General features: G+C 63.4%; 2 protein-coding genes across 2 annotated transcripts; one reads left to right on the top strand and one right to left on the bottom strand.

Moving 5' to 3' along the window:
* Nucleotides 1-160: 160 nt before the first annotated feature.
* IQANK1 (IQ motif and ankyrin repeat containing 1) lies at nucleotides 161-23,379 on the bottom strand. Its single transcript, XM_042924055.1, is given in 15 exon segments — nucleotides 161-508; nucleotides 571-705; nucleotides 782-905; nucleotides 1,003-1,111; nucleotides 1,320-1,388; nucleotides 1,391-1,417; nucleotides 1,579-1,633; nucleotides 1,716-1,855; nucleotides 2,310-2,342; nucleotides 2,344-2,436; nucleotides 2,516-2,707; nucleotides 2,793-2,936; nucleotides 3,066-3,199; nucleotides 21,582-21,682; nucleotides 22,318-23,379. Coding segments are annotated over 14 exon segments (1,656 nt in total). The 5' UTR covers nucleotides 21,679-21,682; nucleotides 22,318-23,379; the 3' UTR covers nucleotides 161-204.
* On the top strand, nucleotides 19,184-20,392 carry LOC122210985. The gene has a single exon (XM_042924044.1). It carries the CDS (start codon nucleotides 19,641-19,643, stop codon nucleotides 20,310-20,312), a length of 672 nt encoding a protein of 223 aa, XP_042779978.1. The 5' UTR covers nucleotides 19,184-19,640; the 3' UTR covers nucleotides 20,313-20,392.
* Nucleotides 23,380-23,385: the final 6 nt, after the last annotated feature.

Raw genomic sequence — 23,385 nt, 5'->3', positions numbered from 1 at the left:
TTGAGGGGGCGGGGCCGGAAACAACCCTGAACCCCCAGGCCCTCCCCCATCCCGTGCCCCCCGGGAGCAGCGTGCCCTCCGTCCGGGGCCCCCACGCACACCCCGCCCCACTCCCCACACCGGGTGGCGTGCACACAGTGGGAGGCGGGGACGGTCCTGGGGGTCACGCCCCGCATCCCGGGGCCGACTTTATTGGGCCGGGCGCTAGAGGCCCCCGCGGGGCAGCTGCACGCGCACGGGGAGCAGCACCCGCAGCTGCTCCTCCGACGGCCGCTGAGCCCTGGTGACGAAGAGGAGGCGGAAGTGCCGCAGGCGCGCCTCCTGGAACCCGGCGGGGCCGTACTCGGGGCCGTCGGCGGGCCGCACCAGCGACAGGTACCGCTCCCGCTCCAGGAGCCCGCGGCCCAGCAGCTCCTGCGCCAGGCCGGGCTGCACCGCCTCCAGCTGCTGCCGCACCGCGGGGAACAGGTCCACGTCGCACAGGTCGAACACCAGCGGCTTCCCGAACCTGCGGGGCAGGCGGGTGGGTGAGGGGCCGGCGGAGGGGCCCCTGCCCTCCGCCCACCTTACCTGAGCGCCCCCAGCAGCGCCAGCCGGATCCTCTCCGGCCGCAAGTGGTCCGGGTTCACCGCGTCCACGTAGTTGGTGTCCTGGTAGCGCAGGAAGGTGGCTGCCTGGCCCGAAGGGTCGATGACAAGAGGCCACCTGGGAGCGGCCGCCGGGTCACCGCCGTCCACCCAAACCCTCCTCCGCTCACCGTCACCCAACCCAGGCTATTGACCTGCCATCCGCGCGGATGCGGTCGCCCACATCCTTCATCAGTACGTCGTGCAGCTCAGTGACCTGGCATTTCAGCCCCGGCGCCGCCGCTGCCGCCGCCGCCTCCTCCTCCTCCTCCTCCTCCCCTGCGGGGTCGCAGGATGGTGGCCGCGAGGCAGGAGGACCCAAAGCCCCCACCCCCCACTCGCCCAGGAGTGGGCCCCGCCCCCCAGCCCCGCCCACCCTCCTGGGTCTACTCCCGCAGCTCCAGCCTGGCCAAGGCCAGCGTCTCCTCCGCCCTCCGGGCCTCCAGACGTAGCCTGGCCACTTGGGCCTCCGCGTCCTTGATGGCCTGGAGGAGGGGCCCCACTCCGCTCAGAGCAAGGCCCTACCCCTCCACACGGGGCGTCCCGTACACCCAAGGAGGGGATAGCGGGCCCCCTTCCACCCCGGGAGGCTGCTGCTGGAAGGTGACAACCCCTCGTTGGGGGCGGGGGGGGGGGGGGGGGGAGACCCCTCCCCTGCCCCAGAGCCCCAGGCCGGAGAGGGAGAAAGCCCACCTGCAGCGTGAGCTCAGTGCGGCCCAGGCGCCTCCCTTCACACTTGTCGTGCTCCGTGATCCTCCGTGTGTGTTGAGCTCACAGTGGGCCTGCTGCAGCTGGGCGGGAGGGCCCGGGGGAGGCTGGCCTGGAGCCCCGCGAACCGGCTCAGCGCCTCCCAGCGCCTCCCTCCGGGGCCAGCAGCCTGCGGGGGGCCTCCCGCCCCCCCCCCCCCCCCCCCCCCCCCCCCCCGGCTTCCCACCGGCCAGGCTCCCCTCACCTCTCTGTGGCGCCGCCGCCCTTCCTTAGCCAGCTGCTGCACTCGAGACTTCAGGCTGCTGGGGGAGGGGACAGCCCGCTCAGAGCCGCCCCTTGCCGCCGCCGCCACCCCCGCCCTCCCCCACCCCCCGGCCGCACCGCTTGGCCTGTGCCTCCTCCTGTCGCTCGGCCTCCCGGGCCCGGCGCTGCCGCTCGGCCTCCATGCTCTGCAGCATGGCCTCAGTGAGGCCTAGGTCCCAGGACCTCAGCACACTAACCACGGCGTCCAGGGAGGCCACCTAGTGACAGACGACGCCGGTGAGGAGCTCAGCACGTGTGTCCCGTGTTCCGCCTGGCCTGGGAGGAGGCTCGGTTACTCTCCCGTTTAGAGAAAAGGGTGCAGCTGTCACAGCTCACCCTCCGAGGGCCCCCGAAGCCCTGACCGTCATGGTGCAGCTCCCCCCAAAGACCGGGACCGCCGAGGGTCCTCCGGGCCTCCCTCCCAAGACCAAACAGGTCTCCTTTTCCCACCCCCACCCCCAGTCCCTCCTCCCTCCCCAGGCCCCCTGCAGAAGCAGGCGTCCACTGCCCGGGTCGCCCTTGGCACTGAGGGTTCCAGCCCTCGGTTCCCGTTCTTGGCTGTCCGCAGGACACCGCCCGCGCCCCCCTCGTCTCAAGCCTCCCCCCCACCCCCACCCCCCCCGACGACCGAGGAGGGCGGTGCGAGGCGGTGCTCCAGCCATGCTCACACACCTGCTCGGGGGTGCTACCGTCTTCTGCGTACACCCCGGGGGTCCGCTCCGAGCTCCAGAAGCGCCTCCACAGCCTCCAGGTGCCCCCCGAAGGCCGCCCGGTACAGCGGCGTCCGGCCGTAGGCGCCCTGCGCGAGGGGCTCCTGAGCGAGGCCCGGGGGCCGCGGGCACCCCCCACCCCCCCCCGCCCCGGGCCCCCGCGCCCACCTTGCTGTTGGGGCTGGCGCCCTGCTCGGCCAGCAGCCGGATGGCCAGGGTCTGCCCGCCGGCCGCCGCCTCCGACAGCGGCGTGTTCCCGCCGCGGTCCTCGCTCTCCACCAGGGCCACGCGCCCCCGCCGCCGCAGCGCCAACCCCGCCTCATCGTGGCCCACGCCCTCGCGAGTCAGCAGCTCGTCCACCTGCGCGCGGGCCCGCGGTCACCGCGCGGGCCCCGGGGGCGCCCCGACCCCGGCCCCCCCCCCCCCCCCCCCCCCTGCCTCCCACCTCCCGCAGGACCGCCTTGATCTCGCCCAGGTCCCCGGCGAAGGCCGCCTCCCGCAGCCGCGCCCCGCGCTGTCGATCCTCCTGCCGCCGCCGCTCGGCCGCCTCCTCCGCCTCCTGCTCCCTCCGCACCATGGCCACGAAGGCCTGCGGGCAGACCGGCACCGAGGAGTCGCGCGCCCCGGGTCACCGGCCGGCCCGCGGTCACACCCCGGCTGTGCAGAGTTCCCGCCACTGGGATCGGACCTCCGGGCCCAGCCAGCCCGGCCGCCTCACCTCCCTCTCCAGCCGTTCAACGCGCTGCAGGTAGTTGCGGTGCTCCTGCCGGCGGCGGGCCAGGGCCCTTCGGGCCAGGAGCTGCCGGAACGCACACTGGATGATCGTGGCCGCTCCATCCTCCGCGGCGGGCCCTGGGGGTGGAGAGAGGGCTCGGGGCTCCCGGTCCCCTCCAAGCCGCGGTCACGCAGCCGCTGGGACCCCAACGCCAGGCGTGCCAGACCTCCAGGTTCACCCCACCAGAGGACAGAAATGTTCTAAAGTCTGCAAACACAGGGGCACCTGCCCGGCTTGGTTGGTAGAGCAGTGACTCTCCATCTCAAGGTTGTAAGTCCCAGCCACATGTGGGGTGTAGAGGTCACTTCAAAATAAAATCTTTAAGATTGGCAAATGTGGCCGCTCGGGAATAATCCACCGGCCGAGAGCAAAGGTGGAGGAGGACCCACAGGCGAGAGTAGAGTTAGGCCCCCAACTCCTGACCTGCCCCACCCCAGACACAGCTGGGACCCCCAGAGACCCCCGCTGCGGAAGACCAGCCGGAGAAGCTAGTTGGCACCGGAGGAATGGTGAGAAACATGGCCTCGGGCAGAGAAGCCCCCACGTGCCCCCCACAGGCCCCGCCTGGGCATGCAGGGGCTGGGCACGGCGGGCACAAGCCCACGGGGACTCGGAAGAGGGAGCCCAAGGTGCCTGCGGCCCGAGCTCCAGGCCCCACGCAGCCTCCGTGGGGGGCTATGCACCCCGCAGAGAGCACGGGAACCCGACCCGCACTGGACGAGGGTCCGCACCCCGTGCCCTGGCCCCCTGCCCACCTGAGGTCGGGTGGGTTCACCTCTCTGGGCCTCCGCGTCCCTTTCTGCAAAACGGGGTAACCGTGACGGTGACACCCCACGGGGCCCCTGCGGGCTCCCAAGACTTACTCAGTGCTCGGCACGTGCTCCTGGAGTCGTGCGCCAGAGCGGCAGGGCGGTAGCCACGCCTGAGTGTGGCAGGGCCACCGCAGCGCGACCTCGCGGCGTCGGGCCACGAAGGCCGCTCACCCAAAGCGCCCAGAGCCGCGGAAGAGCCTGAGAGCGACAAGGAGTCGAGGGGCGGGGACAGTGAGCGAGGCCGGGCGGCCAGAAAGCTGGTGCGGCGGAAAGTGGACAAGATAAGCGGAGACGGCGTAGAAAGGGAGGCGAGAACAACGAAACGTGAGGATAATTCGAGACTCTGGAGGTCTCCCCGTTGTGGTCTCCGCGTTCCAGAGATAAAACACCAACAGATCTCCTGACTTGAGTCTTACGGGTGGCGAGAAAAACGTACCAGGAAACGGACCTCTGGCATCAGGCGCACCGCAACTAGGTCGCTGAACCTTCAAACGACAGCCAGAAAGCTCCTCGAGCCTCCGGATCAAAAGAGAAGCCGACGGGGGCTTCTCCTAAGACACTTCCGGCCACAGGAAAGGTCACGGGTCAGGGACTTGGTGTCCACAAAACTGAAGGGAAAAGAGGAGCTGAAGATCCACAGGGACTCTTCTCCCAGTGGCAGAGCGGGGCGTTCAGACCGCCACACAGGAGGACAGCAGGACTGCGTCGCAGGTGCGAGTGGAAGGGGGGAGGGGGAGCGGCCGGCCGGGAAGGGGGCCGCAGACCCAGCAGGGCGTCGCCGGGGGGACAAAACCTGCATGTGATCCAGAGCGCGCCCCTAAGGCTTTGGGCTTAGGCTCAGCTAATGGAAATACAGAAGGCAGTTTGGGAGCCGCACGGGAAGAAAAGGGCCCGTTGCTTCCCTGAAACGCAAATGTCAGTGAGCGCCCTCCTCTCACGGGGCACCACGCTGGGCGGGGGCCCTGAAGGAGCCAGTCTTGGGGACGAGGAACAGAAGCCCCAGCAAATCCATCAGTCCCTGACGGGATCCAGATCTGGAGCCACCCCCCCTCCCCATGCCTGCCCGAGACCAAACAAATGGGCGCTGCAGGAGGATGGTGCTGCCCAGGGCTTTGGCACGTGCCAGAATGTTTTGGGCGCCACGTACCAAAATCATCAGGCACATGAAGAAACGCCATCTCGCTGAAAAAGAAAATGAACAACAGAAATAAACCCAGATAGAGCAAATAAGGAGTTCTTGGACGCGGACCTCATGTCTGAGTGACACATTCTCAGAATTAAAGACAAATTAAAAAGCTTTGGGACACCTGGGTGGCTCAGTCTGTTCAGCGTCCGACTTCGGCTCAGGTCGTGAGCCCTGCGTCCGGCTCTGTGCCGACAGCTCGGAGCCTGGAGCCTGCTCCAGATTCTGTGTCTCCCTCTCTCTGCCCCTCCCCCAGTCTCACTCCCTCTCTCAAAAATAAATAACATTAAAGAACAATTTTTTGAAACATTAAAAAAAAATGGGGGGCGCCTGGGTGGCTCAGTCGGTGAAGCGTCCGACTTCCGCTCAGGTCACGATCTCACGGTTCGTGGGTTCCAGCCTCGTGTCGGGCTCTGGGCCGACAGGGCAGAGCCTATTTGGAATTCTCTCTCTTTCCCTCTCTGCGCCTCCCCTGCTCACGCTTTCTCCCTCTCTCTCAAAATAAATAAACTTAATAAAAAAAATTGGGGCAGAGAACTGGAAACAATAATAATAAAGCACTAAATGGAAATCTGAGAAGGTAAAAATATAAAACCTGAAGTTGAGAGTTCAATGAGCAAGCTCAATGGGATATTAGACACAGCTGAAAACAGAACAAAACTGGAAGCGAGACACATGGAGACACCAGGTTAAAGGCGCAGAGGCCAGAGGAAAGGTCTAGCACACGCGAACTCAAGTTGCAAGCTTAAGGGACAGGCATGAGGTAGCAACATTCAAAGAAAACTTTTCAAAACTAACAAAAGACGTGGAAAACAAACAGGGGCTCACACCCACAGCACACCACGGTAAAACTGCTAAAAACTAAAGACGGCAAGAAAAGTCTTCAAATTAAAGAAAAAAGGTCTATCGCCTTCAAAGGGATAAAAAAAAAATTAAGGCAAAACGAACACACCTTTGGACACACAAAGGGGCCTCAGCAGCCGCGGAGCAGCCCAGCAGGGGTGCAGGTGCGGGCAGGGGCAGGGGCAGGGGCCACGGAGAGAACGCACGTGCGGGGCAGATGCTCCCCAGACAGCGCTGCCGTCGCAAACACAGCTGGGCTAGGACACGCACAACACCGGGGCACGTGCCCAGAGGAGGGCAGGGGTAGTTCAAAGTGCCGAGGCCCGCGCCCTGTCAGGACGGGGGACAGTCCCACCGGACTTGAAGACTCCAGGACAGGTGACCGCAGCAGGATCAGTACAGAAACACTGGCAGGCACGCCTGGGGTGGCGCCCAGCAGTTTGGGCCCCGTGTCCACCCTCCCCTGGAACAGGGGTGCCGTCCGTGTGGCGCAGGCGGTGGGCGTTGCGCCCCGCGGCTACCCCACGCTCTACAGGGCTCCCCCCCCTTGGCAGACGGGGACCGCTGTTGTGGGCCCCGCGAGAAGGCCACGGGGAGGCACACGCACACGCCCGGGCCGCAGGAGTGCAACACGGCACACGCGAGCTGTCTTCCGTTACTGAGTTTGTGGCCATTTGTCAAGGCAGCAACAGAAAACACAAAGTTACGCCCAACTGCGAGTGGTAAGTAAAGTCTAAGGCAACAGGCGTCTCTAGAGCTAAAGAACATTCCAGAAGGGGAGGGAGCAGTCTGCCAGGCAGTATGGCTCTTACAAAGACGTCCACCTCTGCTGACAAGGCCTCAAAATGCACCGAGCAAAACTATGAACAGAAACCGACGAATCTAAAATCGCACTAGGGGGGCGCCTGGGGGCTCAGTCGGTGAAGCGTCCGACTTCGGCTCAGGTCATGATCTCGCGGTTCACGGGTTCGAGCCCCACGTCGGGCTCTGTGCTGACGGCTCAGTCTGGAACCTCCTTCGGATTGTGTGTCTCCCTCTCTCTGCTCCTCCCCCGCTCACTCTCTGTCTCTCAAAACTGAATAAACGTTAATAAATAAAACCATAACGTGTGTAACGACACAGGAAACGTCTATTTTACGGCTAACACTCTGCCTGGCCGACATGTTGAAAATGCAGGACCCAGTCACCACCGAACCCCGTCACCGCGGGACTCTGTCACCACTGAACCCTGTTGACAGGGAGCACGGGGCAGGCTGGGGCCCAGCACAAGCTAGCACCTTCCCCCCCCCCCCATCATGGGTTATGTGGGACATTCCTCAGGCCCTCCCGGCTGCCCAAGGACAAAGGAGAGGAAAGGAAACCAATGCTTAACCGATAGAGATCACAGTCCTGCAGGGCCTGAGTCTCCAAGTAAATTCCAAGAAAAAGGCAGTCTTCTCAATGGCCTCATCTCCAGAAACTCCCTCCTGCCTCAGGGCTAATGCTTTGCTAGAGGGAAAAACCACCTCAGCGTGACACTAGCTGGGCCTCCAGGAATCTCGAATCCTCTTTAGCGTGTGGAAATCCCTTCCAGAAACTTCCTCCTGAGGTTATCTCCCGACCGCACAGCGTACGAGCAGTCACTCTGCACGACCCCAGGGCAGCTCTCCCTGCCCTCGGGTCCTGGCCCCGGGCTTTACTAAAATCACCTTCTTGCACCAAAGACGACTTCGAGGGTTCTTGCTCGGCGGTGGGCTCCGGACCCCCCACCGTCACCCCCAAACCTCATCACCTGTCACCACGGTTAAGGTTAAGATCAAATAAGGAAAAATCAAGTAGGGATACCCATATATTTAGAAATTCTGAAGTACGTTTTACAATAAGCCGCGCGTCAGAGGAGGAAAACGATAAAGTACGTGGAAGCAAACGTTCACGGCGCGCGTGGGTCCCGCCGCGGGGTCAGAGGGCGCCGAGCGCTATCCGAGGGCGGTGCCTCCTCCGTGGGTCGGGCCGCGCGGCAGAGCCCGAGGGGGGAGTAAGCTTTTGCCATTTGAAACCAAGAAACTTGTTCCTGAAGACCCGGCCCATCCTGACCGATTCAGAAGCAGGTGGCAGACGTTCAGACTGAACCGTGTGGCCTGCGCTTCGGGCCGAGGCGGGGGGCGCGCAGAGGACGCCCTCTGGGACACACGAGGCACCGCGTGAACTTGTGGCGCCAGGAGGCCGGGCGGGAGCACACATTGGCAGCGCGCCCCTGGCTGCTTTTGACAAAGACGAGCTCAGAGCACGAGGGGCTGTTTTGCGAGTAGAAGGGGAAAGCGGATGGAAACGGTAACTCTTTCAAATCCCAGATAGCGCGGGGTAACATTGAGGGGACGTTTGAGGGACACGCGCAGTGAGAACTCAGCCCCGCGTCGAGGACAGAGCCGCGGGCAGGGCCGGGTCTGGGGAGTCCTCTCCCGTGACTGGGCACGACCCTCCCATCGGCCCCGGTAGACTCCAGGTAGCCACGATGAACGACAGGGATGAAAGACAGTGAGGGGAGGCGAGACAGGGAGACGGACCCCGCCGGCCAGGGCTCCCGGCGCGAAGTCGTCAGGAGCCGCACAGGGGGCCGGGGGGGGGGGGGGGGGGCAGAAAACCGGACATCACGCGTGTCCACGCTGCCTCGTTCCGAACGGCGGGGCGCGTGGGTGATTTGTTGCTTTTTCCTTTGATTTTCTGGCACGGCTTCAAATTTGTATGAGTGCGTGGGGCTTGGGGGTGCTATCTCATAGTCGTGCACCCGTCCTGCACGGCTGGGACCGTCGGCTGTGGAGGTCCCTCCGGCCGGCGCCCCCCGACGGCTGGCGCTTCTCTCTCTATCCTCCCATCGCTAGAAGGTCCGATCGGAAGAACACGGACGCTTCAAGAATTACGGGGTCCTCGAGAGAGAGCGACGCGCTATGAACACCCCTAAGTTCCCAGATGGAGGCCTCAGGGGCTGCCCGAGACCTTGTTAAAACGACCTCTTGCATCTCACAGACGCAGGACAGGCAGATAAGCACCAACTCCAGGCTGGGTCGCGTGCGTCGGAAAACCACCACCACCACCGTCCCCACCTGCGTCACGGGTTTTGGCTTTGGTTCTTTGTATTTGTTAGTCGGATACAAAATACTTAGGGCGGGGTCTCACCCGCAGTGAGCATGCGAGAAGTGTGACGATCAGTGTCCTCATCGTTGCTGTTATTGTACGAAAAGCCAAGTGGGAGAGCCGTGAACTTCCTACCAGAAGAGTAAATCAAAGAAAAGATAGCATAATTAAGAGAATGTATAGATTCACGGCACAGTGGAGGAACTGAGCTCTTCAGTTTTCGTACCGCAGCAGACGGACAGGGTCATGAGTTCGAGCCCCACCCTGGATGTAAAGATTACTTAAATAAGCTTTAAAAAGAAAACATCCGGGGCGCCGGGGCGCCTTGGCGTCCAACTTCGGCTCAGGTCACTATCTCGTGGTTTGTAGGTTCGAGCCCCCGCGTCGGGCCCTGTGCTGACGGCTCAGAGCCTGGGGCCTCCTTTGGATTCTGTGCCTCCCTCTCTCTCTGCCCCTCCCCTGCTCACACTCTATCTCTCTCTCTCAAAAATAAATAAACATTAAAACAATTTTAAACAATAAAAAATGAAAAAAATAAAAAAAGTTCTTCTGGGTTGTCACTACTGTTACTTTTAGCACACAACTGCTCAAAGCGACAAACATATTTCAAAAGTCGGAGGTATGATCACACAACATAAATACACAAGTGGTGCGAGCAAGCAGAAGGGTAGTGAAATAGAATTTGCATGAGACTAGCCAGTGAGCCCAGCATCTCTCCCGCCCCTGCCGCAGGCCTTGGAAAAGGAGCCCGATGAAGTAACCAGAGCCGCAGGCAGGGACGCCCCTGCGGGGGCCCATCATCCCGGGTCCCCCCACCCCACCCCTGCCTCCGCGCGGGTGCAGCGAAGGCGTTCCAGGCTCTGACTTCTGGGGAGGTGACAACTGAAGTGAGTCTCGCACGCGTCCTGAGTGTGGGGTCTGGGACGGCCACCCTTCCGAAATCTAGGCGGCGCTCGGCAGCCTGCAGGTGCCCCGAGGCCGGGCCTCCGCTGCCCACTCGGAGGCGGACGCCCAGCTCTTGGGGGCCCGCCGCTGGGCTCCTGGCCTGCACAGCCGCCCAGGTACCGGCCTCCCACAAGCTCCTGAGCTCGGGCCGTCCCCTCGACAGCCCCTTGCCCGCCCAGGGAAGATGGCCACTTCTGAGGCTCATCTCTGTGAGCTTCCGTGTTCCCTTCCTGATTTTTTAGACTCCCAACAGCTGTTCAACCAACTGTCCTATTAAAGTCTGTCTTCTGATTTTAGCAAGCTTCTGTTTCCTGGAGGGCATTCTGACAGGGACAGTACCTGGTACCAGAACAGACCCTAAAAGATACAATCACACGATCAGTTTGGTCCCGCTCTCGTCTTTGACGGTGGTACCGAGCTCCTGGCCAGCAGGAAGTGAGATGCCCGTGATCCGTGGCAAGAAGCAGCGTCGCGACGAACCCGACCGGCACCTGTGCTTGAACAGGAGGCCTGGATGCCTTCGGGGGGGACCCTGAGCCCCTCGCAGTCAACCCGCCTCCAAGCTCCCCAACGGCCCCGTTTGCGAGGGGGACTCGGCCCCGGAGGGAGGGCAGGGGCCAGAATTCGGACCAAGCACCGGGGCCCCCAAAACACCACCGTGGCCCTCTAGTGACAGCGGGGGCTTCTCGTGGGCAGGAGATGGTGGAACTGGGGCACAAGAGGGGGCCGAAGGCAGGAGGAGGGAGAAGGGGCTTGCTCTCCCCCTCTGCTGCGCATTCTCACACCGCCCCGGCCACGCAGCCGCTTCCGTGTCAGAGGAGGCCGGTCTTCTGAACCACGCGGTGGCCTCCGCCGAAGCGGCCGCCCTGAGAGGCGAGGCCCCCGTGACCTCTCACCGCACCGGCCCATAATCAGAGCCAGGGGTCCGAGCAGACGGCCGGGGAAGTGCAAGCCGGCTCCGGGAAGAAATAGCCGGCTTTCAAAAAACTCTTTTTTGCAGGAAACGGTTGATGTGAGTCTGTAAAGCCTCCGCCTGACCGGGATCCTTGGGCACCCCCTGCGCTAAAACAGTAAGAAGGACACTTGCGTCGCCCAGGCGGCTCGGTCAGTTAAGCCTGCCTGGGATTCTCTCGCTCTCGGCCCCTCCCCCGCTCGTGCTCGGTCTCTCGCTCTCAAAATAAATACACTCGAAAAGAAAAAAGAAAAAAGAGGGGTGTCTGGGTGGCTCAGCTGAGCTTCCGACTCTTGACTTCGGCTCGGGTGGTGATCTTGCGGTTCATGGGTTTGGGCCCCGCATCACCCTCTGTGCTGGCAGCTCGGAGCCTGCCTGGGATTCTCTCTCTCTCTCTCTCTCTCTCTCTCTCTACCCCCCCCCCCCTGCTCTCTCACTCAAAAAATAAACAAGCTCATTTGAAAAATTACTTTAAAAAGACAAAAGGAAGAAAGACACTCGTGAGTGACCGCGGAGCTCAGTGGCGACTCTGAGGGGAATGACCAGTTTCGGGAAGAGAAGCGGTTAAGCGGCTGCAGGGTGGCGTCGTGACAGGCAGAGGGCAGAGTGGTGGCCGGGGTGCTCTGACGTGCCATGGGACACGTGGCAGTGTGTGGGGCACCGTTCGATCTGTAAAGTCGGAATAACCCCAGGTCTGCCGAGCAGATATCTGACGTCAGCCGTCACAGTCGCCCTCGGTCCCAGACAGGTGCCAAAGTCAAAGACGGAGCCGCTCTGGGAGGAGGACCCGGCCACAAGCTCTGTCCCGACGCCGAACACTCTCCCAGTCCTTCCTCAGAGGGGTCCGTGGCCCTGTAGCTGAATGAAGCGTACACTGGGCAACGGGGGGAGGGGTGTAGACCTTCAGAGGGCCCCCGGGGGTGGCATCTAGACTGCCACCGCCACCCGCAGCTTTGCAGCAGCGTCAGGGTCCTCTGCTCGCAGAAGGGGCGTCCGCGAGGAAGGCGCCGTGGCTTGAGTCGTCTCCCCCGGGCCCGGCAGGTCTATGGATCCGACCTGTACGTTGGGGTAGATCTGCTTAGCCGCTGGCAGGACGCTCACCTCGGCGCCTCGACCAGCGGGGTCATTACGGCAGGAAGAGCCAAGCGGGGCCCCAGGGAACTTCCTCCCGACCAAGATGTGGACAAGATAGAGACAGTACTTTCCTGGAGGACTCGTAGAGATCAGCCGCGACACCAAGGACTGGAGGGACCCACATAAATAGTCAACTGATCTTTACAAAGAAGCAAAGGCCGCCTTTCCAACGAACGGGCAGGGACAGCTGGTCACCCACGCACCAAGGGGGAGAGAACGTAGGCTCACACCCGGACACACTTCACAGAAATTCACTCACAGTGGATCACAGACCGGGGGCGACCGACCGGCTCAGCTGGTGAGGTGTGCGATTCCTGATCTCGGGGTGGTGGGTGCAAGCCCCACACTGGGTGGAGAGATTACTTAAAAAACCAAAATCTTTAAAAAAAAAAAAATGGATCACAGCCCTGAACGTAAAATGCAAAACTATAAAGCTCTTAGAAGATGACACAGGAGAAAACCTGGATGGCCGTGGGTATGCTGCCCATCTTTAGATGCAACTTCAAAGGCACCATCCAGAAAGGAAATCACTGATACGCTGGACCTCATTAACTTGAAAAATTCCTGCTCTGTGAAAGACAGTGTCAGAGAGTGAGAAGACAAGCCACAGACGGGAGAAAACATCGGCAAAAGACACATCTGGTAAAAGCATGTCACACGGGGCGCCCACTCTTGATTTCGGCGCAGGTCAGGATCTCGCGGTTCTTGAGTTTGAGTCCTGCATCAGGTTTGGCACTGACGGTAAGGAGCCTGCTTGGGACGCTCTCTCTCTCTCTCTCTCTCTCTCTCTCTCTCTCTCCCTTTTTTGCTCTCTCCCTCTTCAAATACATAAATAAACTTAAAAAAAGAAAAAAAAAACCCACGTTATCCAGAGTATACAAAGAACTCTCGAAACTCAGCAGTAAGGAAACAAACAACACAATTAAAAAACAGGCCAGAGGCCTTAAGAGACAAGTCCCCCAAAGAAGATAAACAGATGGCAAACAATCATATAAAAGATGCTCCACATCACGTTATCTGGGAAATGCAAATTAAGACAACGAGATCCGCCCGCACACCTACTAGAACGGCCAAAATCCAGAACACCGAATAACCCGATGTTGGTCAGGACGCGGAGCCACAGGAACGTTGGCTCGTGGCTGGTGGGAAAACGGAATGGGGCAGCCACTTTGGAAGACAGTCTGGAGAGTTCTTATAAAATTAAACATGCTCTGGCCACGCGATCCTGGAGTCACGCTCCTTGCCGTCTACCTAAAGGAGATGAGAACTTGGGTCCACACGACAGCCTGCACACGGGTGTTCACAGCGGCTTCACCCAGAGCCCCCAAACCCTGGAACAGCCGAGGTGTCCGTCAGCAGGTGAACGGACAACCTGCGGTCCATCCAGACAACGGGATGTGGGTCGGCACTAAGTAGGAACGGGCTGTCGAGCCGTGAAAAGACCCGGAGGGACCCTAGATGCGTATTACGAGGTAAAAGAAGCCAGTCCGAAAAGGCTACGCGCGGTACGATTCCAAGTGTGTGACATTCTGGAAAAGGCAAAACCGTGGAGACGGTAAAAGACGAGTGGGGGCCGGGGGTCGGGGGGACGGGAGGGACAGAGGATTCGGGGCAGTGAAGCTACTCCGTGTGACTCTCGGTATCGGGCACACGGATCACACGTCTGTCCAAACCCGCAGACTGTACGGGCCTCGAGTGAGCCCTGAGGTAAACTGTGGATGCCGGCTACTGACGAGGCATCACGATCAGGTACCCGTGCCCGTTCACTGACTGGGACGCAGGTGCCACTCTGGCGGGGATGCTGACAGCTGGAGAGATCGCACACGAGTGGGGGCAGGGGGTATATGTGAAGTCTGTGTACTTTCCCCTCAGTGCTGCTGGGAACCTGAAAGCGCTCTAAAAAATAAAGCCTTAATTTAAACAAGAAGGCAGGAAGGCTCGAGGAGAGCGGGAGCGGGGTCCCCGGAATATCTCCATTGAACTCACCAATCTGGCCTTTGCAGAAAGTGACTAATGGCGGAAGATGACGGAGCACGAGCACGGTGACCTTGAATGGGTGGCAGGGCCGGTGGGGTCTGCCGTCCGGAAGTGGCGCCTTCGTATGTGGCGACTGACTCGGCACATGCTTTCCCCTCGACAGCCATCACCGGGTGGGCCCAGCCAGGGCGGCAGTCTCCCTTCACCATGTCTTCTCAAGACCCCGGCTACGCTCTGCCTTCTACTCCGCTACGGCCCATAGGGACCGTGGGAGACAGAACGATGCCCCTGCCGAAGATGCCCACGTGCCGGTCCCTGGAGCCTGCGAATGTGCTGTGTTACATGCAGGAAGGACTTAAGGTTGAAGATGGACTTGAGGCACTAATCAGCTGACCTTCAAATAGGATGATCACCCTGGGTTATGCAGGTGGACGCGATGCAATCACAAGGCTTCTCACAAGTAGCAGAGACAGGGGGCGCCTGGGCGGCTCAGTCCGTTGAGCGTCTGACTCTTGATTTTGACCCAGGTCATGATCTCACGGTTCGTGAGTTCCAGCCCCACGTCGGGCTCTGTGATGACAGTGCGGAGCCTGCTTGGGATTTCCTCTCTGCCCCACCCCTGCTCATGTGCTCTCTCTCAAAATATAGAAGCTTAAAAAAAAAAAAAGTGGAAGAAGGAAAGAAGAGGCCATAGGGAGCTGTGACCCGAAAGAAGGTCAAACAGATGCCACACTGCTGACCCGGAAGGTGAGGAAGGGCCAGGAGCCGGGAACGTGGGCACCTCCAGGAGGGAGGACACAGATTTCCCTCTGGAGCCCCAGGAAGGATCTCGGTCTTGCCATGGCCTTCCTGTCACCCGCTGAGGCCCGGGTCGGACTTCTAAGCTCCAGTGCTGGCTGTCACAGCAACTGCAGACAGTGGACACGGGAACCCAGATGCTCCTGGCACCTCCCCGGTCCAGGGAGCTCCAGACAGCGGAGGCAAAACCACGCCGGTGAAGTCTTAAGGGTTCATGAATCCGGGGCGCGTTGGGACATGTCAAGGTAAAAGAGAAATGGCTGTGCCCCGTTCGAGGAACAGGCAGGCCCGTGAGGACTTGAGAGCAGCACAAACCATACCTGGGAGTACGGCCCACCCCGCTTACTGAGAGACCCAGAAAAGGCTACCGGCTCCAGCAGGGCCCGGAGGTTGTGGCGGAGGCAGGCCCGCCCTGCCGGAGGGTCTGTGGGGAGAAGGATGCCGTCAGCAAGGCCGGGGGACGGCCGCAGACTCTAGAGGAAGGCTCTGCCTTCCGGGACAGAACACCATTCGCGGTTTGGCCCCTGGGGAGGCGGGGGTCCGGCTGGGGCACCGGAGGACGTGCAAACTGGGCGGTCAATCGCCGCCTGGGGTCCTCGCCCGTGGACCCCCGGCACGGGGCACACGCAGCGGCAATCCACTGCGTGACAACAACGAGCCACCGAGGAGGCACAGTACATTCCGTGACCCAGACGGTCCTGCCGTCCTGTCCTCTCTCCAGCAGGATCACAGCCTCGCCACCTGGGAGGACAGGAGGCAGAGCGAAGTCTCGCCTTGAGGCACAGGAGGCTCAGCCCTGTGATCGCCGCCTATTACGCTCCTCTGTCAGGGGGACCCTAAAAGACGGCAGTGGAGGGGCTCCCCCAGGGGCACCTGGTCACCCCTCCCTATGGGTGGGAAGAGTGGCCGCGACTGTGCAGAAAATGGGACCCCAGGACACTGGTGAAAGGCTTGGCTGGCTCCTTAGGAACACACACTGAGCAGGACTGGGATGACAGAGACACGCAGGCCTGGAAAGGCACGAGGATAGGCACGCGGCAGGAGCAGGCTGGGGACACCAGACAAGGGTGGCTGGCTCTGCATCTCACTGTGACACGCCCAGACACAGCCCGCTGCGGAGGAGACGACAAACACCCAGGTGGACAGCACAAGGGACCCGTGGGTATCGGCCGGCCCCTCTGCCCGGCCGCCCAGTGCTCACGTGCGGGCCTGCGGTGAGCGGAGTGGCCGCAGTGGCGGGGACGCCGGTGACACTCGGACCCAACAGCATGAGCCCCTCTCATCGAGGCTGACCCAGATCAGATGCTGTCCCGCCCGATGGCCTTCTCCATAGCAGCTCACGTCCGGGACTTGGGGGGCGGCAAGGAGCCCGGGGAGGACTCCCTCCGAAGGGACTTCTCGGAATAAACCCAGAGCGTGAGAACACTCCGTGCTCCCCCCTGTGGCCGGGCCCCCCCCCCCCCCCCCCCCCCCCGCTGCAGAGGTGGCTCTGGCTTAGCAAACGGACGCGGAGACTGTCCCAGGGCTCAGGAGCCACATGCCCCCGGCAGCAGGGCAGGGCCACGCACACCCTCCCCCTCCGGGTGCCCGGGCCCGAACACACTTCCGTGCAAAGGGGACACCATTTATTCTGGCTGACGTGGGTTCCCACAGGGAGGCTCCTGCTGGGCCGCCTGCTCTGCTCACGGTGCCATCTGCACAGACCTGCTAACCCCCAGTGCCAGTCCCGACCCCCGGCTCACAGCAGAAAGGCACGGTGCAGGGGCCCGTCGGGTCTCACCCCGCGCCCCAGAACAGCTGGCCTCGGACACGAGTGGCAGGGCCTGCTGGAGGCTCAGGACTCCCACCCTGTTGGACTGGGTGCTGTTCCGGGGGATTCGGTGGGAGCCCGCTGCCCACTACGGAAACCTAAACAGAAGGCAGGGAATGACGTCTGTTCCTCCTTCCCCTGACACTGAGAGCGGGACCTAAGTGCGGACAGCGTCTCCCCAGGAGTCTTGGAAAAGTCACACCGGGCCACGGGCTCAGCAGAGACAGTTCTCCGTGGAGCTCCAGAGTCCAGTCCAGCCGGCACTGGCTTCCAGTGACAGGAGGGACATCCTACGCAGCCTTCGTCCAGGGTCTGACCTTGCCTGCGTCCTGTACTCCCGAACACTTCTGCCTCTTTCCCAGCCCAAATCCCCAGCTAATGAATATCCTTCCAGTACATTCCATTTCTACTTAAACTGCATAGAATATGTTCCTTCTGTACGTAATCCAGAACCATGACGAATACATCGGGCATATATAGCTTTTATAAAACCATTAGCTTTCACAAACCTTCTGTGGTCCACCCCTGTCCTCAGGACAAGGTCAGGCTCCTTGTCCTGGCCCTTGGTGTGTGGGTGGGGTGCTGGGAGTTCATCCTGGAGCCAGGCCAGCACCACCCGCACAAGACCGAGTCTGTGTGGGGTGTGAGCCCGCTCGCCCTCGGGGGACTAGACTAGAAGTAAAATGGGACTCGGGAGGCAAAAAGACCAGGGCCAGGGGAGGGAAAGAAACCGAGAACACGAAGAGCTCCCCGTGGGCACGAGAGCTCTGGCTCAGGTCACCAGGGAGCAGTCTTGGGAGACTGGACAGCAGAGAGGAAGGGTCTACCCTTGGATGCGCTGGCGAGTTTGAGGACACCCGGGAGAGGGCTGGGGGGCTGAGCCGAATAGGGGATCGCGCACAGGAGGACGGTTTGGTAAAGACATAGCCCTGGAAGTCAGTGCCCATAGACGGCAGCGGAGGCTGTGCGAGGGAAGACGGCCTGGGACGGGGCCCCAGGCGCAGACGCCCAAGAGTGAGCAGGAGAGGCCCGGTGGGACACTAAGGCGATGCCTCCCTCCAGTCCCCGGGACACCTGCCGGCCGCCGGAGCTGAGGAAGGACGGACACGACCACAGGGAGTTAAAGGCAGGAGGGAGAGGGACTCCCGAGAGGCCGCGCCCCTGGGAGGCAGGCACGGAGCCAACCCCGCCCAGCCCTCACCTCCCCGGGAAAGCAGGAGGCCGGAGGCATCAGAGGGAGGGAGGGCCCGGGTTCGCGCGCCGCCTGCTCCCGGGAGGGCCGCGCGGCTGCACGAGCCCCCGCGCGCATGCACGCTCACACTCGCACACACGCGCGCACTCCCGTGCATGCTGGCCACGCGCGTCCCGGCCCAGGGCAGCCCCTTTCCCGCCGGCCCACCCCCCAGTCCTCCCCCTCCCCCTCCCCGCCGGCCCCCACCTCGGCCTGCGGGCCGGTCTCCCTCTGCCCTGGCGGCTGGCGGTACGCTCCCGGCTTCCCTGGGGGAGGGGGCGGTCAGCGCGCTCGAGACGTGGACCCTCCCTCTCCCCTCAACCTCGGGAGGCGACTCTGCACCGAGTGCAGTCACCTCCTGGCCAAGCAAGTTGCCTCCCGCCGTTAAGGAGCGCCCACCCCGGGGGCCGGCCCTCCACGGAAAGCAGAGCGTCGCCCCTGGGGTTGCCGCGCGGGGGCGCCGGTGAGCCCGGCAGGCAGGGCCGCCCCTGCACCTGGGTCTCGAGGCCCCAGCTCCCGCGAGCCCAGGTGCTGCGAAGCCTCCGGGAGGAGGAGCCGCTGTTTGCTCCACCCCTAGGGCCGCCCGCATCTGCTGCCGCGTCGGTCGCGCAGGCCCTACTCCCTGTGTGTCCGCCTGTGCTCCCCCGAAGCTTCAGGGGCGAGGGCCGAGCGGGAGGACGAAGAGGGTGCTCCCAGCAGGGCTGGGCGAGGCAAACCGGTCAAGCCAGTGTGGCAGAGCCGCCTGGGATGGGGCCCTGGGCGTGGGTGTGAGTCAGCTGGCCCCAGGCTGGGGAAACGCTGGGGAGGAGGGCTGGGGAGGAGGCCGTCTGGGGCCTCCTCCCAACAGGAAGCCCCGGGGGACGCCGGCCCTGTGCACCCCCCCACCAGCCAAGATCCGCCCCTGGGGATCCAAAGGCCTTTGCTTCTGTGGGCAGGGCAGCTGGACCCCCAAGCGCGAGGCTTCCAGAGCCACGGCCCCACCCCAGGGCAGGATGGACTGTTGCTTACTACCCCACGTCAGTCCACAAAATGCCTTTCAAGGCCCCACCTCTCCCGTCAGCCCCCACCGAGTGCCAGCACCCCCCCCCCCCCCCGCCAAGAGGCCACCCCTCTGGCCGGCTGGGGGGTGGGGGGGGGGGTGCCAGGGTGCTCACTGTGATCTGGACCCTCCCATGCCAGTTGGGTTGGGACTCTCTGTGGTCAGGCTGGGATGCAGCTCCCCGCCCGGCCAGGCCGGCCCTGAGCTGGACCAGGGGTGGGGCGGGGGCAGGGGTGGGCGGTGGGGGGCGGAGGCACTGTTGCCCGCCCAGGGCAGGACCAGACTCGCTACACACAGCCCGCGATCTGGTTGCCGAGTCACCTCCGCCAGTTTCTCAGTCTCCCTCCCAGTCTGGCCAACGAGGCCCGTGGCCTGTAAAGTCCTGCGCCCTGTGTCAGCACGTTAGTCAGCCCTCGCGCCTGGGTGAGCCACCACGCCGCCGGAGTCCCTATAAACTCCCCAGCGTGGCCCAGCCCAACGAGCGGGGCCCGTGAGCCCCACAGGCAGAGCCAGGGCCCGGAGCCGCCGCATCATAGACACCAGCCAAGGGGCAGGGCAGGAGCGGAGGACCCACTGTGGCCTCCCGGGGATGGTCCCTGAGCCCGCCTGATCAAGGCCGGCCGGCAATGAGCTAGGGCCCCGGGGCAGCAGACACCTGGTAAAAGGCGCCGGATCGCGGGGCCATGTCGGGGAGACGAAGTCGGGCTCGAAGAGCCCGAGCCAGGAGGGCGGGCAAGGCACAGCAGGCCTCGGGTCAGCAGGGCCCTGAGGCCAAGCCCCCGCCCCCTGCCGCAGGGGGCCCTCGGGACGAGGTGGGGGTGGCCCCTGCAGGGCACGTGACCAGCAACAAGCCAGCTGCCCAGGGACACCCCAGGGTGGCCGAGCCAGAGCGGCCACAAGTAGCCGAGCGGCCAGTGCAGGCCACCGCTCTGGGGTCCGAGCTGGTGTCAGTCCCCCCTGCGGACATGGAAGGCTGTGGAGCGGGGGGCCTGGCCCCGGGCCTGGGTCCCGAGCTGCTGAGGCTCCACGAGGTCCAGCTGTGCCTGGCCCAGGAGCAGCTGCTGCTGGAGGACCGGCGGCGGCAGGTGCAGCTGCAGATGCAGCTGTGGCAGGAGGAGCAGCTGTGGAGGGAGCAGCTGTGGCAGGAGGAGCAGCTGTGGAGGGAGCAGCTGTGGCAGGAGGAGCAGCTGTGGAGGGAGCAGCTGCAGGAGCAGCAGGCCTGGGTTCGCGTGGAGGGGCTGGAGCTGGCCATGGCCCTGGAGCAACTCCGGAGCGAGGGCCTTGAGGTGCTGCAGACCCAAGGCCAGGTAAGGGGGTGGAGGGGGGGCTCCGGACGACGTGTGGGGGTGTGGTGACCGTGCAGGCGGCTCACAGGTACCCGCCGAGGGCCAGCCGCCTGCTGTCGTGTGTGCTGCGGCCGGGGTGGCTGCGGGCTAACCGTGGGCCCGTTTTCGTATTTGCAAGTCGAGGCTGGTGCCCACGGCACAGGGCGCTACAAAGACCGTGCGACAGCAAGCCGTCCGGGGACATTTGTTCAGGGAAATCGAGGCAGAGGTGTTCCTACAGAGGACCCGGGTGTCCTGGCCAGCTGGGCCAGGACGGGTGGCTGCAGGAGCCGTCTGGGGCAATGTCGGGGTACACAGGGTCACCTGCGGCAGGGACCCGGGTGGACAGTCAGCAGGCAGCGGAAGCGAGGACATGCCTGCCCCCATGCCCCCAACGCGGCCTCCAGGCCTGCTGGCCCTGCCTCCACTGTTTACCACAGCGTGTGCTCCCAGGGCTTGAGATCACAGAGGCAGCGTGCGGCCCTCAGCCTGTCATCCTCATTCCAGAAAGGCTGCTTCCTCAGACGCCGCTGGGGCTATTTTGGGAAACTAGGGTCTGACCCCGGCTTGACATGAAGAGGAGTCACCACCGTCCCAACCGTCCCGGCAGGTCATGCGCTCTGTGAGCCCTCTGGGGTCCAGGGACTTGGACCGCCCCCCTCCAAGCAGAGGGGCCGCATCTGGGGAACAGGGTGGGTGCTCCATTATCCACCACAGACCCCTGGTGCAGGCTGGGAGCTGGAGGGACCCAGAACTGCCGCCGGGAAGGCCGGCGGCTAAGTAGACAACTCAGACGAACGCCACGACAGAGAAGACGTGGGACTCAGAGAAGGGAAGGACGAGGGCTGGGGGGAGGTGCCCCTCCCGACCCCTGGCAGGGCTGAGCCAAGGGCCAGCGGTCACCCTTCAGCCTGGAAGTGGCTATGGAGAGGGTGGCCCGAGAGAGCAGCAGCAGGCAGGGAAAAGCAGCGGATGGCCCAGGTGGAACAGAGGGTCAGAGCGGACCACACACTTAGCCCGAGGATCCCCAGCGCGAATTGTCGCCGAGCTCTGTCTCAAGCTGTGCTCCTCCGCGCACTGCTCCCCAGTCCCAGCCCGGGGGTGCAAGTCTCAGGGTCAGGGCCTGGAACGGACTGCTGAGCCCTGAACCCTCAGTCTGTCATACCCAAGCCCATCTCAGAGGTCCCCTGAAAGCCACTCTCAGGGGGAAGGGTCTTCTCAGACCATCCCCGGTGGCTGCGCAGGGGGTCTCACAAGCCGGTGTCTGAGTGGAGGTGCCCGGAGATCAGACTCACGTACCGGCAACGGCTCTCGGGGCTCCCGGCCTGGCTCCAGGGACGGATGTCTGCCGCTTCCCTGATGGTGCAGCTTTGGCACCCCCCTTCTTGCTGCTCATTTTCCTGGGGCGGGGGGCGGGGAGGAAAGGTCAAGGAGTGTGTGCTTAGAGTGGCAGCGGCAGCAAGGACCAGCTTCGCGCACGGACTTGGGCCTGTGTGGACCCCCCCCGCCCCCCGCCCCGAACACAGCTTCCCTCCGGCTTCCTGGCCCACCTGCCTGCCCCTGGCCACTGGCTTGTGTGCGCCCAGCAGCTCAGGGGGAGTGCGCGACAAGAACATCCAGCCACAGCTCACCCCCTTGCCCTTGTTCACCTGCTGTCTCCACCCCCTGGCTCATCCATCCTTGGTTCCCAGGCCCTGACCGGCACCCCCAGCGCTGGGCGTCTGGAACCTACGTCCCTGCTCCAAACCACCGGGCGGCCAGCTGGACAAGCTTCCTCCTAACGCACAGCTCAGTCCCGCTCCGCTAAAGCCTCCGTGCTCCCCCCACTGCCCCCAGCGCCCCCAAAACACTGACACTTCTGTGACCCCAACCGGCTCTTGTTTCCGCCCTGGCAGGTGTTCCTGTCAGGGCCTGGAAGCAATCCCTTTCTCCCTAGTCCAGGCGGCTGACCCCAGAGTTGATTTCCCCCCAGGAGGTCTCCTTGGCCCAGGCTGGGTCGGGTCCCCTTGCCTCCCCCCATGGACAGGTGACTCACCGTAGCACTGCATGGGCCCTGGTGTGACCCCAGGCCCGTGTGCGTGCCACTTGCGCTGCTGGTGTCTCACAGTGTTCGGGAAAGGAATTAGTGAAACTGACCCAGAAAACGGGGTCATGTGGCAAGAGGGACACGGAGGAAGGTGAGCAGAGACCGGCAGGAAGAGGGAGGGAAGCGGGGGGGAAGGGGGAAGCCTTGGACAGTTGGACAGGGGACCTGGCTCGGACACATGGCTGACCACAGGGCAGGGCCTAAGGGGGTGAGGGGACTTCAGTGGAGTCTGATGGGGGACTGGGGCAAAGATCTGCAGTGTTTGGGGGGGGGGGGCCCGAGGGCTGCTTTGAGGGTGTCAGTGCGTGCATCCAGGGCCCCCTGTCCTGTGGAGTAGTACTAGCAGGTGCCTGCTGGGCGGAGGACTCCCGGTGTTCGTGTGGGGTCCTGAACAGGGCGCGGGTCTGTGGGGGAGGGTCCCGATGCTCGTGGAATCGTGTGCGTGGGGGATCAGCGGAGGCGGGGTCCCCTGTCTGCGTGTGGGGCCGGTGTGTGAGGGCTTCGCAAGTGCACGGGGCGTCTCTTACGCGTGTGGGTGGACGTTGGCGTGTGCCTGGGTAACAGGCATGTGGAGGTGGTGTGCATGTAGGGTCCCCTAAGCGCGCAGGGGTCCCCGTGGTGGGTCCCCATTGGTGCGGAGGGAGGTAAGTGTGTGTGGACCCCATGTGCCTGTAGAGTCCCTCGTCCTTGTGGAGGTGGGTGTGTGCAGAGGCCCCTGTGCCCGCAGGGTCCCTACGCGGGTCCCTCTGTTCTTGGGGGGGTCCAACCTACATAGGGGGCATTGGCCTGGGAGGGTCTATAGGTGTGGGGAGAGGGTCGGTGTACGTGTGTGTGGTGGCGGCGGGGGTGTCTATGACCGCAGCGTCCCTGCGTGCCAGTGGGGGCCCAGGTACTTGGGAGTGCTGTGTGCGGGGCGGCGGCGGTGGGTCCTCCGTGAGGGTATCAGGTTAGCGGGCGCTCGAGTGTGGCGGGGGACCCCCGGCGCTCGCAGGGTCCCCGGGCCCGGGCCCGCCCGGG

The sequence above is a fragment of the Panthera leo genome, chromosome F2 (genome assembly GCF_018350215.1).
Source record: "Panthera leo isolate Ple1 chromosome F2, P.leo_Ple1_pat1.1, whole genome shotgun sequence".
Lineage (NCBI taxonomy): Eukaryota > Metazoa > Chordata > Mammalia > Carnivora > Felidae > Panthera > Panthera leo.
The sequence above is the reverse complement of the archived record's forward strand: the minus strand, read 5'-3'. Positions and strand labels throughout refer to the sequence as shown.

Bases quoted from the DNA above. Each gene is read 5' to 3' on its own strand.
- LOC122210985 (XM_042924044.1), top strand. From the start codon at position 19,641: ATGTCGGGGAGACGAAGTCGGGCTCGAAGAGCCCGAGCCAGGAGGGCG.